The sequence below is a fragment of the Salvelinus namaycush genome, chromosome 5, assembly GCF_016432855.1.
Source record: "Salvelinus namaycush isolate Seneca chromosome 5, SaNama_1.0, whole genome shotgun sequence".
Taxonomy (NCBI): domain Eukaryota; kingdom Metazoa; phylum Chordata; class Actinopteri; order Salmoniformes; family Salmonidae; genus Salvelinus; species Salvelinus namaycush.
The window spans coordinates 10,266,300-10,278,949 of record NC_052311.1 but is presented as its reverse complement, the minus strand read 5'-3'; the positions used below and the strand labels follow the sequence as shown (position 1 = coordinate 10,278,949).

At 42.6% G+C, this 12,650-nt stretch overlaps 2 protein-coding genes across 2 annotated transcripts; both read left to right on the top strand.

Annotated features, from left to right (window-relative positions):
- Window positions 1–309: 309 nt before the first annotated feature.
- Window positions 310–1,757, top strand: trmt112 (tRNA methyltransferase subunit 11-2). The gene is made up of 4 exons (XM_038992910.1): window positions 310–524; window positions 643–744; window positions 982–1,074; window positions 1,335–1,757. The coding sequence occupies exons 1-4, from the start codon at window positions 450–452 to the stop codon at window positions 1,434–1,436; spliced, it is 372 nt and encodes a 123-aa protein (XP_038848838.1). The 5' UTR covers window positions 310–449; the 3' UTR covers window positions 1,437–1,757.
- A 5,367-nt stretch (window positions 1,758–7,124) lies between these two features.
- On the top strand, window positions 7,125–12,261 carry tgfb5 (transforming growth factor, beta 5). The gene is made up of 7 exons (XM_038992909.1): window positions 7,125–7,520; window positions 8,420–8,583; window positions 9,164–9,296; window positions 9,542–9,652; window positions 9,908–10,094; window positions 10,378–10,531; window positions 12,003–12,261. The coding sequence occupies exons 1-7, from the start codon at window positions 7,127–7,129 to the stop codon at window positions 12,159–12,161; spliced, it is 1,302 nt and encodes a 433-aa protein (XP_038848837.1). The 5' UTR covers window positions 7,125–7,126; the 3' UTR covers window positions 12,162–12,261.
- Window positions 12,262–12,650: the final 389 nt, after the last annotated feature.

Genomic DNA, 12,650 nt, shown 5'->3' with positions numbered 1-12,650 from the left:
GCTTTTTTTATATATATATTTTTTTACAGTTGACAAAATAAATAAAAGATTGTGCCATGCTATGTTGTCTTAGGTCTCTCTTTATGTAGTGTTGTGGTGTCTCTCTTATCATGTGTGTTTTGTCCTATATTTTTTATTGTTAATCCCAACCCCCCTCCCCGCAGGACGACCAAATAAGAATTTGTTCTTAACTGACTTGCCTAGTTAATTTATATTTTTATCTGATTTCCGGAAACCGTTTGTACTGCTAGGAACCTGTTTTTAGGATGATCTGTGTTTGGGGGAAACTGTTCACTGTTGCAATTTCGACATTTCCGGTCCACATGTAAACGCATTGTTTTCAGTTTGCACGGTAGAGAATTATAGTTAGTGTAGATACAGTATATATTGACAAAGTTACTGGTGCTCTCACTTTCTTTGATTATATAGGCGACATTCATAGACTAAGCATGAAACTACTGACGCACAACATGTTGACGTCTCACGTGAAAGGGGTAACCAAAGGATACCCTCTCCTCATCAAGGTAAGGAAGTCTGCTCAAAACTAGCTAGCAGAGTTGCGGCAACTTGAAATGTGTTAAATGCACCACGTATTTAGCTAGCTAATATGTGTTTTTTTCATCCCGTTTGTGCGGATCCCAGGCGACGGAGGTGAAAGTGAGTGAGGTGGAGTTTAATCCCAATTTCGTGAGTCGAATGATCCCCAAATTGGAGTGGAGCGCTCTGGTTCAGGCGGCTGATGGGGTTAGTCCGTCTGTTTGACTAACACTAACACACTTGTACAAAGTCATTTCAAGCTACTGTATCCAACAGAGGTAGAATAGTTAGCTAGGCCAACAGCCTAGATGACATGTACACTAACTATACTTGGGTCTGATACAGAAAGGCTTTACCTAAAATCTTGTTATCGTGATTGTGGTTGTATGGCAATATCACTGTCTTCCTGTATATCCTAATTCCTAGCTGTGGTCTTTTCTCCAGCTGGGTCATCTCCAAGATTTACCTGCAGAGCTGGTCACGGACTATGAGAATAATGAAGACTTCCTGCGTAAAGTACACAGGGTTCTGCTGGAGGTGAGGATCACCATAAATAACCTGTTGTTATTCATTACTTAGTTCTATCGACTACTATTTTGGTCAATAGAAAGAAACAATGCATTTATTATGGGAATATGAGGACATCTAGTGGTCAGGTTAGGTAGAGTCTCCGTCATGTTCCCTCTTGGCACTTTCATTCTGCTTGATAAAAAGTGATTGTAGGTTTAACCCTATTTTCACACACACACGCAGAGTAACTACAGGTGATGTGACGTGTTATCTGTCTCTCTGTCCAGGTGGAGGTGCTGGAAGGGTGTCTGCAGTGCCCCGAGTCTGGCCGTGAGTTCCCCATCTCTCGGGGGGTCCCCAACATGCTGCTGAACGAGGACGAGGCATAGAGGAGGGGGGTTGGTTATACGCTAACCCCCCCATCCACCCCCCACCACCCTCTCACCCCAACCGTTCATTGTATGGGACTGCTGGCATTAGAAGTGAGGGGAAAACTGGACTCTTGTTTGAGTGTATAGGAAGAAATACCACACTGTTGAATTGGTTATATAGTATAGTACCTGGGGCAATGAAATGTGAACACACTGCTGCCCCAAGAAAACCACAGACCGGATCTGAATGCTTCTACATTGTCCAATATCTGTGAGCTGATTTTGTTTTATTTATTTTTATAAAAATGTTTCGGTGCATTTTTTGCCGTAGAAGTACAACTCCTTGGTTTCCTTGGTACCCTAAACTGCTTTCCTTTGTAATTAATTTACACTGATAAATAAATACCGGTACACACCAAAAAATACATATCAATACTATATATAGTCATGAATGAAAGGTAAAGTATGTCAAACTGTGATACAGTTGAAGTCGGAGGTTTACATACACTAAGGTTGGAGTCATTAAAACTCGTGTTTAAACCACCACAAATTTCTTATTAACGAACTATAGTTTTGCATGACACAAGTCATTTTTCCAACAATTGTTTACAGACAGATTATTTCACTTATAATTCACTGTATCACAATTTAGTTTACATACACTAAGTTGACTGTGCCTTTAAACAGCTTGGAAAATTCCAGAAAATGTCATGGCTTTAGAAGCTTTTGATAGGCTAATTGACATCATTTGAGTCACTTGGAGGTGTACCTGTGGACGTGTTTCAGGGCCTACCTTCAAACTCAATGCCTCTTTGCTTGGCATCATGAGAAAATCAAAAGAAATCCGCCAAGACATCAGAAACAAAATTGTAGACCACAAGTCTGGTTCATCGCCGGGAACAATTCCCAAACGCCTGAAGGTTCCACGTTCATCTGTACAAATAATAGTACGCAAGTATAAACACCATGGGACCACGCAGCCGTCATACCACTCAGGAAGGAGACGCGTTCTGTCTCCTAGAGATGAACGTACTTTGGTGCGAAAAGTGCAACATCAAAGGACCTTGTGAAGATGCTGGAGGAAACAGGTACAAAAGTATCTATCCACAGTAAAACGAGTCCTATATCGACATAACCTGAAAGGCCGCTCGGCAAGGAAGAAGCCACTGCTCCAAAACCGCCATTAAAATGACAGACTACGGTTTGCCACTGCACATGGGGACAAAGATCATACTTTTTGGAGAACTGTCCTCTGGTCTGATTAAACAAAAATAGAACTGTTCGGCCATAATGACCATCGTTATGTTTGGAGGAAAAAGAGGGAGGGTTGCAAGCCGAAGAACACCATCCCATCGGGGAAGCACGGGGGTGGCAGCATCATGTTGTGGGGGTGCTTTGCTACAGGAGGGACTGGTGCACTTCACAAAATAGATGGCATCATGAGGATGGGAAATTATGTGGATATATTGAAGCAACATCTCAAGACATCAGACAGGAAGTTAAAGTTTGGTTGCAAATAGGTCTTCCAAATGGACAATGACCCCAATCATACTTCCAAAGTTGTGGCAAGATGGCTTAAAGACAACAAAGTCAAGGTATTGGAGTGGCCATCATAAAGCCCTGATCTCAATCCCATAGACAATTTCTGTGCAGAACTGAAAAAGCATGTGCGAGCAAGGAGGCCTACAAACCTGACTCAGTTACACCAGCTCTGTCAGGAGGAATGGGCCAAAATTCACCCAACTTCTTGTGAGAAGCTTGTGGAAGGCTACCCAAAATATTTCACCCAAGTTAAACAATTTAAAGGCAATGCTACCAAATACTAATTGAGTGTATGTAAACTTCTGACCCAATTGGAATGTGATGAAAGAAATAAAAGCTGAAATAAATCATTCTCTCAACTATTATTCTGACATTTCACATTCTTAAAATAAAGTGGTGATCCTAACTGACCTAAAACGGGATATTTACTAGGATTAAATGTCAGGAATTGTGAAAAACTGAGTTTAAATGTAAATGGCTAAGGTGTATGTAAACTTACGACTTCAACTGTAAATCATCAAATCAAAGTGTATTGGTCACGTACACGGTTTAGCCTGTGTTATAGCGGTGCAGCAAAATGCTTATGTTACTAGCTCCTAACAATGCAGTCAAACAGCTAAAATATGCAGAAAAATACAAAAAAAGAAAGGAAAATAATCAAGGATGGCGGGATGAATCCAATTAACAACGAATCCAATTAACAACCCAAATAGCACTCTAGCAGTATCAAAATGCAACCTACATATGTACACCGGGGGAATTTACACAACCTAGACTAAGAATGATATGTACAGCAGTAGATACACTATATATATATATAAAAGTGTGGCCACACATTCAAATGAGTTGATTTGGTTATTTCAGCCACACCTGTTGCTGACAGGTATATAAAATCGAGCACACAGCCATGCAATCTCCATAGACAAACATTGGCACCAACGTGGCACTATCATATGATTCAACCATTCCAACAAATCAGTTTGTCAAATTTCTGCCTTGCTAGAATTGCCCCAGTCAACTGCAAGTGCTGTTATTGTGAAGTGGAAACGTCTAGGAGCAACAATGGCTCAGCTGCAAAGTGGTATGCCAAACAAGCTCACAGAACGGGATAGCCGAGTGCTGAAACTCGTAGCGCATAAAAATCGTCTGTTCTCGGTTGCAACACACACTAGTGAGTTACAAACTGCCTCTGGAAGCAACGTCAGCACAAGAACTGTTTGTCTGGAGCTTCATGAAATGGGTTTCCATGGCCGAGCAGCCACACACAAGCCTAAGATCACCATGCGCAATGCCAAGTGTCAGCTGGAGTGGTGTAAAGCTTGCTGCGTTGGACTCTGGAACAGTGGAAACGAGGTCTCTGGTGTGATGAATAACACTTCACCATCTGGCAGTCCAACGAACGAATCTGTGTTTGGCAGATGCCCGGAGAACGCTAACTGCCCGAATGCATAGTGCCACCTGTAAAGTTTGGTGGAGGAGGAATAATGGTCTGGGGCTGTTTTTCATGTTCGGGCTAGGCCCCTTAGTTCCAGAGAGGGAAAATCGTAACGCTACAGCTTACAATGACATTCTAGATGATTCTGTGCTTCTAATCGCCCAACATCAGCACCCAATCTCATTAATGCTCTTGTGGCTGAATGGAAGCAAGTCCACGCAGCAATGTTCCACCTTCTAGTGGAAAGCCTTCCCAGAAGAGTGCTGCTATAAAAGCCTCCAAACGGGGGACCAACTCCATATTAATGCCCACGATTTTGAAATTAGATGTTCGACGAGCAGGTGTCCACATAGTTTTGGTCATGTACTGTATATTAGAGTGAGCTATGTCAAGAATCCAGTATATAAATACAAATGTGGTGTGTATAAACAGTGTAACTAAAATACAATGTACAGTAGTAGAAATATTAGAATGAGCTATGTCGGGATACAGTATTTAAATACACAGTGTGAAACGGGAGTGACCAGTGGTTCAATGTCTCTATAACATGGGACAGCAGCGTTTGTGTGTGTGTGTGTGTGTGCGTGCGTGCGAGCGAGCGAGAACCATATCCTTGAGTTTGTTGTCGCAGGCAGGAGAACTGCTAGGAGATAGATGACGTGGCGAGCAGTGACTATATTTGGACTGAGGAAAAGCGAAAAAGCTCCAGCCAGGGATAAGTTGTTTTTGATGAAGTATTTTTATACCCACACATTGCAATTCTACAACCACTAGGCCCCTTTGATCCATTAACCCCAGGTCAGACAGTAACACTGGCTGTTGCCAAACATCCCTAGATCCACGTAGGCAAAATTTGCTCTGAGCAGCCATAGGGGTGCACCGTCTGAGGCTCTGGGGCACAGCAGGTTGAAACAAGAAAGTGTTTGTTCCCAAACTTCCCCTGCAGTGTTATCATTTTTAGAAACCTTGCAAGGAGAGAAAAGCCTGCCACAAGCCTTTGGGCTGCTTGCGTCTCTTTCTGTCTCTTTCTCTCTGTAGTACCTATCCCTTCTACTTACTGCAATTACAGCCTTGGAGCCGAAACTATAATAACAGTATAATGGGATGGGGAGAGAGCTGCAATAAAAGCCTCCTTTGACAGATTAACAGTCCCGGGCTTCTGAACTGTAATTAACAATGAGACTGGGAAGAAGAATAAGAGAGAGGGAAGGAGGGGGAGAGAGAGAGAAATAAAGAGACAGGGTGGGACTGAATAACTGGGCTACTCATTTATTATAACTGAAAATTAAAAGATTGAAATAAATACTAGATATGGGACAAGTGGTCTACATTTATGTAGGACACACTTAGGAGACATGTCACAGTTATGGAAATAACTAGAGGGAAGACGAATGAGACCACGATCAGTCAAATATGACAAGCCAAGGAATTAGCAAACTCCATCTATCACTTTGCTTTTCAATGGAGACTGGGTAACATGGACAAATCATGGACAGATTTTAGGCCTGGCTACTTATCAAGTGGTGGTTTTGACATGTTTCAACAGGATACTTACCTGAGGATAGAAGGGAGGCCTGTGCAAACCTTTTTGTGGTGTGGAGAATTTCCCAAAATATATCTGCCAGATTTTGTGTGTGTGTGTGTGTGTGTGTGTGTGTGTGTGTGTGTGTGTGTGTGTGTGTGTGTGTGTGTGTGTGTGTGTGTGTGTGTGTGTGTGTGTGTGTGTGTGTGTGTGTGTGTGTGTGTGTGTGTGTGTGTGTGTGTGTGTGTGTGTGTGTGTGTTTTCTGAATTGATGAGAGGGAGATACCTACATAATAACACATACCCATCACCCACTGTGTCTCTCGTTCTGTCTGTTGCTTTGTCTGTCTGTCTCTCTCTTTCACGCACACCTTGCATTGCACACTGAAGTTACTGTCCCACAGCTCTGGATGATTTTTTTTCTTGCCAAGGAATGAAAGAGTGGCATCAGACCTTTTTGCTGTAGTGGATCGTTTTTCCCCCTCTGATATCCACATCAGAAGAATCAAGAGGAGGATTAGATTTTTCTTAATTTTCTAAGGATGGGACTGTACCAACGCTTACCTTAAAATCTATAATATATTTCAACTTTTCTGGAGGAGGTTTATTTTTCGGGAGTACAAATATTTCTTCCATAGAGGATTTAATCATATTCTAACTTTTATGTAGTGTGAAAGAATTTGACTAGCCAACCATGCTGATTGGTTTACATCTCAACATTTTCTCAAAATGTTTGTAAATTCATAGCCCATGACTATAATTTATTTAACCAGTGAAGTCACCCTTATAGCCGGAATGTATAGCATTCAGTACCGAGAATAAAAAATATAAAAAATACTTATGGGCAGTGATTTTCTTTCAGAGGCTCAGAGGCTCTCAGAGAAGAACATGAACAAACATACACTTTCCAAATGATTTGATAGAACTTTGCAATGTACGACATGGGCTGAACTCTTAAATTTACATTGCATGTTTGTCATTTAGCACTCTTAAATTGTAGTTGTATTTCTTTTTCACTATTATTTGGCAGATTTTTTTCTTATTTTTTTTTACGTGTTAGAAGTTTTTCAAACGTAAATTCTCGGTTAAAGTTTACACTCTGGGAGTTGCTAAAACATTCGCCAGTGCGCATTGGATTCCACACAGGTCCTCAGTGCGCATTGGACTGCACCGGACAGACACAGACTGAAAGATTCCTGAAGATTTCATATGGAGCCGAGTGAGTCCGTTCACCAATCTGACCACCGGACTATGTGGCTCACCCACCTCGCCTTGCTGCTGCTCCGGTTGGCGGTGTCCGCGGAGGGGCTCTCCACCTGCCAGTCATTCAGCCTGGATGATCAGAAGTCCAAGCGCATCGAGGCCGTTCGCGGTCAGATCCTCAGCAAGCTCCGCTACCGTAGTCCACCGGAGCCCCCCGCACCTAGCCCACAGCCCGAGACTGTGCCCGCTGAGGTGATGCTGCTCTACAACAGCACTCGGGAGCTGCTGAAGGAGCGTGCGCGCCAGGCCGAGTCCGCGTGCGACCGGGAGAGCAGCGAGGAGGATTATTACGCAAAAGAGGTTCAGCGCATAGACATGCTTCCGCAGCGCACAGACATCAGTGAGTGGAACTTTCCACAATCATAATTTCAATATATGTCGCAAATCAATCGTGGTCCCTTTGTATGTCAGTGATTTATATATATTTTTTAAAACGTTGTCGAGCACTATAACGCATATGCGTAATGATTTCCAACCACCAATCTGATTACAAAAATACGTTTTTTTTACAGATACTTTTGAAAAACTACATGATTACTTCTTGGATTACTTTTACATTCAGAAAGGATGTTCGCGGAAAAAAATACATGATGACATATTTTTGTTTTATCAATGACATCCAATTCAGCACTGAAAAAATGCGTTCCACCTGAGTGTCTGACCACAGGTCAGAGACCACTATGATGTCACACCAAATGCTTTTGATGGATCCTTTTTGTCTTCTTCTAATGCCTCTTAAGGGGAAAGTAATCCAAAAGTAACAAAGTAATCCGATTGTGTTACTGAGTTTGGGTAATCCAAAAATTACATTGCTGATTACAATTTTCGACAGGTTGTAACTGTAACGGATTACATTTAGAAAGTAACCAACTCAACCCTGCCTACCACCCTTGCCAAGTTGTCAACCATTTGTCAGATACCTCGATGACTTAGGATATGTGTGTGAGACGCTCGTATAGGCTATACAATATTTAGCATATACTGTAGATTCAAAACAAACTTTATTTGTCACATGCGCGGAATACAACAAGTGTAGACCTTACCGTGAAATGCTTACTTACAAGCCCTTAACCAACAGTGCAGTTCAAGAAGAGCGGTACCGAGTCAATGTCCGGGGGTACAGGTTAGTCGAGGTAATTTGTGCATATAGGTTGGGGTGACGATTGCATATTTATTAATGAATTGATGTCCAGTTATTAGTATTTCTAATAAGTCGTATATCTCTTACCCCTCCCATAGATGCAGTGAACCCTCCAGTCCCCAGCCCATATTACAGAGTGGTGGGATTCGATGTGAGTGGTGTGGACAGAAACTCCAGCACGCTGGTCAAAGCTGAGTTCAGAATCTACAGAGCACCCAACCCCCAGGCCCGCACCTCAGAGCAGAGAGTAGAGATCTATCAGGTACTGACAACATTACACCAGGTAGACCCATCACAATACCATATACCCACTCCAGGTATCATATCATAGAACTGCAACTGCAATACAGTGGCGTCTGAAATTATTGACACCCCTCATAAAAATGAGCAATAATGATTGTATAAAATAAATAATACAGAGCTATATTGTATGCAAAAGTGTTTTGGGAAATTATATTATTTTATATTAATACTATTGCTCAGAGAAAGAGATTTTGTTTAACAAGTAATCATTTGTTTCTCTCAAAAAGGTAGGGGTTGAAATCATTGACACCGCTCAAATTCTTATAAAGAAAGTAGTCAAAAGTTGAGTATTTGATCCCTTAGTCCTGGTTTGTGACTCTACAAACGTGTTGGATACATTTGCAGTTCAGTTTGGTTGTGTTTCAGATTATTTTGTGCCCAATAGAAATTAATGGTAAATAATGTAGTGTCATTTTGGAGTCACTTTTATTGTAAACGCTCCCTTGTGCGAGCAGTGGACTGATGTTCATGAGCATATCTACAGAGGGTTAAAAGCTATCCTCTGGTTCTCTTTGTCTCTCCCTCTATGTCTCTGTCAGGTGATAAAGCCAGAAGAGCCAACAGGCCCCTCGCAGAGATACATCGATTCCAGAACTGTTCGCCCACGGACCAAGGGGGCGTGGCTCTCTGTGGATGTCACTGACACTGTGAAGGACTGGCTGGCTCATAAGGGTACGTTGACAAGCATATCATATGGCTCTATACCCCTTTATCTACTTAACAACATTCAAGGTGTCACGTAACATTTTACGTGACATAACGTATGGCCCCCAAATCCCCTAAAATGTTACGTAACACCTTGAATGTTGTTAAGTTAGTGGTCATTGCACACACATTTAGAGGTATATATCTGTTTTCTCCTCTCACCATCTCTCTACCTGTACTTTATCCTCTCATCCTCCATATCACTCTTTCAGAGAGGAACCTGGGTTTGAAGCTGGGTGTTCACTGTCCGTGCTGCACCTTCGTTCCCTCCACCAACAGCATTGTTTTCAATAAGAGTGAGGAGCTGGAGACACGCTTCGCAGGTCTGCTTGTTGTAGAACTTGTTTATGTTAAGTAACATAGACACATAACACATGGCTCTTAAAAAAAAAATGATGATTGAGCTTCTCAATTCACTTACACACAGCATTCTAGCTGACAAATGTTCCCATTACAGTATGTCTCCATGAGATCACTCCACACCAACCCTTTCTCTCCTTCACCCCTCTCCCTCATTTTCCTCTCCCCCCACTTCTTCTCCCTCCCCCTCTCTTCCTCCTCCTCCTCCTCTTCCCAAGGTCTGGATGATGAGCTGCTTCAGCAGCAGGTGCGGAAGCCGGGGGCAGGCCTGGCTAAGGGCCAGGTAGAGTTTAGTACCAAGACCCCCCACCTCATCCTCACCCTGCTGCCCAGTGACAGGGTAGACAACCCGGGCAAGAAGACCCGCAAAAGGAGGGCCGCTGCAGACCCCACCACCTGCTCCAGGTAGGGGAAACACTGATCCAGAAGCCAAATACCTACATTATTATCTACAACCATAGAATATACTTATCAGAGCTTTCTCTTTATTTTGGTCTTTGATATGCAGTGATTCTGTATATTTGTTCATAGCCACATTATTGATGATTGTTGTATTGTTGTTATGAATCTATTGGAGGCTTATAGGGAGTCTGCTAGGCTTGCAGTCCTGAAACTTATTAAGTAGGATATATCCTGTGTGGATCAGAATGAAAGAGTGTTTTCTGTCCATCTCTCCTACCTGTTGTAGGAATTCAGGCGCGGGCTGCTGTCTGCGATCGCTCTACATCGACTTCCGCCGGGACCTGAACTGGAAGTGGATCCACGAGCCGAAGGGCTACAAGGCCAATTTCTGCTCTGGCAGCTGCCCATACCTCTGGAGCGCTGACAACCACTACAACATGGTTAGTTAACCCCCAACCACTACAACATGGTTAGTTAACCCCCAACCACTACAACATGGTTAGTTAACCCCCAACCACTACAACATGGTTAGTTAACCCCCAACCACTACAACATGGTTAGTTAACCCCCAACCACTACAACATGGTTAGTTAACCCCCAACCACTACAACATGGTTAGTTAACCCCCAACCACTACAACATGGTTAGTTAACCCCCAACCACTACAACATGGTTAGTTAACCCCCAACCACTACAACATGGTTAGTTAACCCCCAACCACTACAACATGGTTAGTTAACCCCCAACCACTACAACATGGTTAGTTAACCCCCAACCACTACAACATGGTTAGTTAACCCCCAACCACTACAACATGGTTAGTTAACCCCCAACCACTACAACATGGTTAGTTAACCCCCAACCACTACAACATGGTTAGTTAACCCCCAACCACTACAACATGGTTAGTTAACCCCCAACCACTACAACATGGTTAGTTAACCCCCAACCACTACAACATGGTTAGTTAACCCCCAACCACTACAACATGGTTAGTTAACCCCCAACCACTACAACATGGTTAGTTAACCCCCAACCACTACAACATGGTTAGTTAACCCCCAACCACTACAACATGGTTAGTTAACCCCCAACCACTACATTGGCATAAATGTTCTATCACCTCAGTCACAGTCAGGTCTTATGGCTTTATTACCATACACTCACTTTTACAGCATGGCTATACAAGTAGCTGAAATGTCCTGTCATCTCAGCACCATGCACAGTCCGTTGGTTACACGTCCCAGTGCTCCTGCAGAACCATATTGTTCAACACAGTAGTAGGGTTAGATGGAAGTACTTAAAGGGTTAGTGCGCCCAAATTGACCAATTAGTTTCCTTCCCTGTAAGCAGTCGTGGATATGTGGTGGTGTGACAGTGTTATATGATGTATTGTTTTAGCTTTTGTTTTACGTGTAATATAAGGGTCTTAATGTGTTTGGACACCAGGAAGAGTGCTGCTGCCTTGGCAGTAACTAATGGGGATCCATAATAAATGCAAATACCAAATACAAATATGGACAAGTTATGACAGCAATCAATGCTTTGGTTTAGTTTCCCTGGTACTGTTTCCACATGCTAACGTTTTAGCATTTGTGGCACAAATCCCATTCAAGTCACGCAAACGTTATCATTTTTCGCTCATAACATTCAAATCATTTTAGATACTTTCAGATGGTTTGCATATGACGTGCAAAAAATTAAAATATCGGTCCCATGACTTGAATGGGATTTGTGCCACAAAAGGAAACAGTGCCAGGGAAACTAAACCAAAGCATGGATTGCTTTCATACCTGGTCCATAGACTGCTTACAAGGTAAGGACACAAATGTGTCATTTTGTAATTTGGTTGAACTCTCTCTTTAAGTAGTGGTGCTGTGATATTTCATGTTCTCTCTCTCACTCACACAGATCCTGCCGCTGTATAACAAGCTGAACCCTGAGGCGTCGGCATCTCCGTGCTGCGTACCTCAGGACCTGGAGCCTCTGACCATCGTTTACTTCATGGGCCGAACGCCCAAGGTAGAGCAGCTCTCCAACATGGTGGTCAGGTCCTGCAAGTGCCGCTGACACAGGAGCCCAGCGGCGGGAGAGGGGGAAGGAGGAGGAAAAGAGCTGGACAAAACAACTACTTGTGGTCCTCAAAGCAAAAAGGACAGACTGACCCTCTCTTTCTATATATTCAACCCTTCATTTCACTTACACATTTTACACAGTCGGAGTCTGGCACAGGTTGTTTTTTTTCAAATCTCACAAGTATGAAACTGAGAAATTGTCTTCAGCTGTGGATCTTTTCCCCACTTTCATAAGGTCAAAAATACTGTAAATATCTTATTAATTGAAATAGCTTTATTAAACTTTATTCACGTTTTCAAAATCTGATATTAAAGTGTTTTGATTGGAAATACAATGTGTGCTTGTTGCATAAGATTGTGAACTCTACCAAGTAGCTTTAGGCAGAGATCTGTGTGCATTTACTAAAGGGAGATGATTTTTATGTGAGCTAGTTTTCCCTTGGGCTGAAAGAGGGAGAGAAGGAGATGGAGAGAGAAAGAGGCT

Bases quoted from the DNA above. Each gene is read 5' to 3' on its own strand.
- tgfb5 (XM_038992909.1), top strand. From the start codon at position 7,127: ATGGAGCCGAGTGAGTCCGTTCACCAATCTGACCACCGGACTATGTGG. The intron at 8,584-9,163 runs GTACTGACAACA...TGTCTCTGTCAG, and splicing joins AGAGAGTAGAGATCTATCAG to GTGATAAAGCCAGAAGAGCC. The intron at 10,095-10,377 runs GTAGGGGAAACA...TACCTGTTGTAG, and splicing joins GACCCCACCACCTGCTCCAG to GAATTCAGGCGCGGGCTGCT.
- trmt112 (XM_038992910.1), top strand. From the start codon at position 450: ATGAAACTACTGACGCACAACATGTTGACGTCTCACGTGAAAGGGGTA. The intron at 525-642 runs GTAAGGAAGTCT...TGCGGATCCCAG, and splicing joins GATACCCTCTCCTCATCAAG to GCGACGGAGGTGAAAGTGAG. The intron at 1,075-1,334 runs GTGAGGATCACC...CTCTCTGTCCAG, and splicing joins TACACAGGGTTCTGCTGGAG to GTGGAGGTGCTGGAAGGGTG.